Source organism: Anastrepha ludens, chromosome 6, assembly GCF_028408465.1.
Source record: "Anastrepha ludens isolate Willacy chromosome 6, idAnaLude1.1, whole genome shotgun sequence".
Classification (NCBI taxonomy): domain Eukaryota; kingdom Metazoa; phylum Arthropoda; class Insecta; order Diptera; family Tephritidae; genus Anastrepha; species Anastrepha ludens.
Genome location: NC_071502.1, coordinates 106,526,344 through 106,531,038, shown reverse-complemented (window position 1 = coordinate 106,531,038; position 4,695 = coordinate 106,526,344). Strand labels below are relative to the sequence as shown.

At 39.6% G+C, this 4,695-nt stretch overlaps 1 protein-coding gene across 1 annotated transcript; it reads left to right on the top strand.

Moving 5' to 3' along the window:
- The first annotated feature begins 288 nt into the window (after positions 1–288).
- LOC128866744 (cytochrome P450 6a8-like) lies at positions 289–2,302 on the top strand. The gene is made up of 2 exons (XM_054107709.1): positions 289–1,674; positions 1,750–2,302. The coding sequence occupies exons 1-2, from the start codon at positions 525–527 to the stop codon at positions 2,175–2,177; spliced, it is 1,578 nt and encodes a 525-aa protein (XP_053963684.1). The 5' UTR covers positions 289–524; the 3' UTR covers positions 2,178–2,302.
- The last annotated feature ends 2,393 nt before the right edge of the window (positions 2,303–4,695 follow it).

The window sequence follows — 4,695 nt, the reverse complement described above, 5'->3', positions numbered from 1 at the left end:
AAATGTTCCCCATTTTATTACACACATAACTGCAGAACACATCTTATACCAAAAATGTAAAGATCACATAATTTTCTATGCCGATTTGTCATAAGGATTCATTGTTCACAATTCAGTCGTAAGTTTTTAAATTGCCGTTACCCGTTTATTCATTTCAGTCCCCTCTACTAGAATTCCTTGTCATAATCTTTTTAATTTTGTTTGTTCAAAAACAAACTCGAGCTTTAAATACCCTGTTTTTCATTATCAATTGCAATAAAACGAGACCCACAACGAGCAGCTGGCACAGTAAACACAGCCGGTTTCCCAGTGTCGCGTCTGTCGTACAAACTCGTTCCCATAATCGTTTTTGCTATTTTACTAGCTCGCCTGCTTATTTGACCGCTGCATCCCATCAGTTTGTGCTTTGACGTTCGGTAGAGAGCGCGCTTTTGTTCATTTGTTCTTACGTACGCCAGTGAAAAACAAAAACAAAAACAAAAAATTAAAAATATAAGTGAAAGCGCATAAATTTGTGTGGAATAATGCAATACTTGGCGCTTTGGATACCGTTTTACCTCTTCATTGCCGCCGTTACGCTGCTCTTCGTGTGGTGGCGTAAGCGTTTGAACTACTGGGCCGATCGTGGTATTATACACGAAAAACCGTCCTTGATCCTTGGCAATTTAGCCGGCGTAGGACGTACTCAGACACTACGCGACCCGTTTCGCGATTTCTATGAGAAATATAAACATGACGCACCTTTTGGCGGCTTCTACTTGTCGATGCGTGTTGGGGCAGTGATCTTTGATCTCGATCTTGTGAGGCATATATTAGTTAAAGATTTCGGGAATTTCAGCAGTCGCGGCGCATACTACAATGAGAAAGATGACCCGATTTCGGCGCATGTGTTCAATTTGGACGGTACAGGCTGGCGGAATATGCGCGCCAAACTAACGCCCACCTTCACATCGGCCAAGATGAAGTTCATGTTTCCAACGGTGGTGGAGGTGGCAAAGGAATTTGTAAAGGTACTACAACAAGAAGTGGAGCAGCAGAATGCAGGCAAAGCTAACGGCGCCACTCAGTCGCACAAGGCACAAAACGCTGTGACGAGTGACGACGCGTTAATGCAGGGCATTGAAGTTAGGGATTTGCTGGCACGCTTCACCACTGACGTCATCGGTAGTTGTGCATTCGGACTGGACTGCAATAGTTTGCACGAGCCGGACACACAATTTCGCGTTATGGGCAAAAAGATCTTTGGTGAACGCAGACATGGTCGCATTGTGTTCGGTTTTGCGCAGGCCTACCCAGAGCTATCTCGTAAATTGGGCATCAAAATGACTCCAGATGATATCAGTGAATTCTTTCAGAAAGTAGTGCACGATACCGCTGCGCACAGAGAGAAAGAAGGTGTACAGCGCAATGATTTTATGAATCTCTTGTTGGAGCTGAAAAAACAAGAAGATGGCTTGAGCTTGGAGCAGATTACTGCGCAGGCATTCGTTTTCTTCATCGCTGGCTTTGAAACGAGTTCTAGTACAATGGGTTTCGCGCTGTATGAGCTCGCATTGAATCAGGAAATACAAGCTAAGGCGCGCGCCGAGATTGAGACGGTATTGGCGCGCTTCGATGGGCAATTCACATACGAGTGTATGCGTGAAATGCAATATTTGCACCAGATCTTTTGTGGTTAGTAAGCGAGTGGGGGTGGAAAGTTTGTAATTTGAATGGTTAATGTTCGTATTTTTTTTATTTTCTCTACAGAAACACTGCGCAAATACTCCGTCGCCTCGATAATCATGCGCAAGACACTGAACAACTATCAGGTGCCGAATACCAAGTATGTAATCGAGAAAGGTGTGGTTATTGTTATACCCATTGATGCTATACATCGCGATCCCGAAATATATCCTGATCCCGAGCGTTTCGACCCCACACGTTTTGAACGGGAGGCAATAGCCAAGCGCCATCCTATGGCTTGGCTGCCCTTCGGCGAGGGGCCACGCAATTGCATTGGACTGCGCTTCGGTAAAATGCAAGCCATGGTGGGCTTGGCTTTATTGCTGAAACATTTCAAATTCACGCTGGCACCTAAGACTAAAGTGCCGCTAGAAATTAAAAAAGAAAGTTTTGTGTTGGCGAGCAACGATGGCATTCATTTGCATGTGGAGCCAATCGCAAGCGCCAAATGAAGTAATCGATTTCAGAGTATTATTGTATTTTTAATATTAACAAATTTAACATAAATTTCACATTATAATTATAGTTTATTAAATTGAGTCATTTTACTTTCCATTTCTTTTTGACATTACAACAATTTTGTGTTTTGTACTTTTCTTATCTAATCCGCCTTAGCAATACTAAGTAGTTGTAGTTGTTCGCCGGTACACAGCTTAGAGTTCATTGAGTAGTAGTGAGCTGTAGATTAATAAACTGTGATAACAAAAAATTGTCTGAGAAGGCAGAAATTCACCGGACTTTGCTTTGTAAATTTAATCAGAGTCAAGTCGCAAATGTGTTTGCCTCATAAAACGAGTAAGTCTGAAATTAAAAAAAAATTAAAAAATGCTCAGTACAGTATCCACACAGCGAAGAATATGGAAGTCAATTCAAAAGAAATCCCGTTTAAGTTCCAATTGAAATGTACTACTCGCGTTTAGGCCTCTAATATCATAGGTGCCTTGATGCTCTTCGGCCCCCAAAATTTAATAAAATATTGATCAATAATTGAACTGGATCTTGGGGTTCCAACTAAAAAAGTGAATGACACCTAAAAATGTTCCCCCTTTTGTCTCGAATCGCATTCTCTTCCAAAGCTTTGAAGAATCTGTATTAAAAAAACGACGAACAACAGACAGACGCCGTATAAAACATTTGATCAGGATACCGAGTGAAATCGCGCAAGTTTTATCCTCGCATGACTTCCAAAAGTCAATTTTTTATTTAGTTTTGCTCCTTTTTATTTTGAAAAATAAATTAAATTACCACAGAAGTCCACTTATCAAGTGTTCTAAGATCTCTAATATAACCATTGCATTCATATTTAACCAATACCTGAGACAAATATGTCTTCCAACGTCTTCTCCACTAGTAATAAAAATTAGGTAACATTTGAATTTCCAACTACAAAAAAAAAAAAACAGTCCGAACACTCAGAGTTTTAAAAGTCATATCTTTCATATATCAAGATTATAGCACTTTCCGAGTTTTAAAAGGTGGCTCGTTCATCTGGAGTTGATCCCCAACCGACCAAATTGAAAATTGCTCATAGCCCAAAGAAGGCATAACTCTTCTCCGAAAGCTTTAATCGGCTTAGGAAATTAACTTAGAGCTGTGATATTCTGGATAGGAAATGTTCTTTAACATAAAACTTGCTTATGGAGTGTAAAAACCTACTCGTACTTTGTAAAAATTTAATTCAGTAGTACCTCTGATTCAGGATACCTTAGTGAGAGGGCACTTTTCAATATAGCCGGCGAGTCTTTGGAATACAATATTTCAAGTAAGCCCGTATGGGACTTTTAATAAAGAAGGCAAAAATAGAAAAGACAAATAAAAAACCTACCTTGAGCACGATTAAAAAACGTTTGATCGCAAATCCGCTCAGCTGGGTTTAGGCGAGAGGAAGCTGAGTGGGATAGCCAAAACTCAATTGAGTTCAGAGTAATAAAAATGAGCTTAGAACTCAATTTAAGAAGTCAACACCAAGAGGTTGCCTCAAATAGGAGTAGGAGCTCGACCAAATACCCAATAAAGGGTGTGAGTAGCAATTATTCACATTAGGTTATTCTTTTTTTATTTAAAAGAGTAACAGTTATTAATAACTATTCCGCTTACGAAATAAGCACTGGCTGCCAGGGCCTTCGGCTTATGGTGTCTTAACTAGAGTAATAATATAGGTAAATAACTATACAAGAGGATGGGAGAGAGCAGTTGAGGGAGTACTAGAAGATTAGTGGGTAGTGTGAGTTTGACCGGAGTATAATTTTGTATATGTATATCTAGTTTTCGCAAAGAGTTAAAGTTTTAATTTAGTTAGTTTAATAAATTTACAAATTAAATTAATGCTATTGTCATCTGTGTTGTTGAGTAGCTTCGAAAGTTCAAGTTTAGGATGAATTGCATTTCCAGTGCATTTCAATCCTGGGCATGTATCGAGGAGGTGTGAGGTCGTGTAGTTGTCTGAGTTGCAAAAAGGGCAGTCTGGTTTGACTGTGCCTTTTAGGATGTGAACATGGGTGGCTATAGTGTGACCGATCCGAAGGCGTGTAGGATATATCGGTTTGATGCCAGTAGGGTTGTACTTTTTGTAGTGGTGTTGATAATTAAACCATTGGCTATTGTATGCATCCTGAAGAGATTTTAGTATAATTTTTCGAATATCTTTGGTAGTAAAATGTGCACTGAAGTGAAGGGGCTCTTGGGCAGCTTCTTTGGCTCTAGTATCAGCGCACTCGTTGCCTTGTACTCAGGCATGGCCCGGAACCCACATGATCCTTATGGAATTTTTATTTGATGCGATATTATTTCGGATTTCACTGATTATTCGAGTTTCGTTAGAATGGTTCAATATAGCGTCCATTACGGATTTACTATCGCTGCAAATAATGAATTTTCCGCCTTTGGGGAATAATTTCTTAGCGTTTACAAAAAAAAGAACAATAACTATTTCAATAAGTTCATCAATTATTTATTTGCTGTTGCTATTTA

Coding starts and splice junctions, on each gene's coding strand:
- LOC128866744 (XM_054107709.1), top strand. CDS start 525: ATGCAATACTTGGCGCTTTGGATACCGTTTTACCTCTTCATTGCCGCC. Junction 1,675..1,749: donor TTTGCACCAGATCTTTTGTG/GTTAGTAAGCGA, acceptor TTTTCTCTACAG/AAACACTGCGCAAATACTCC.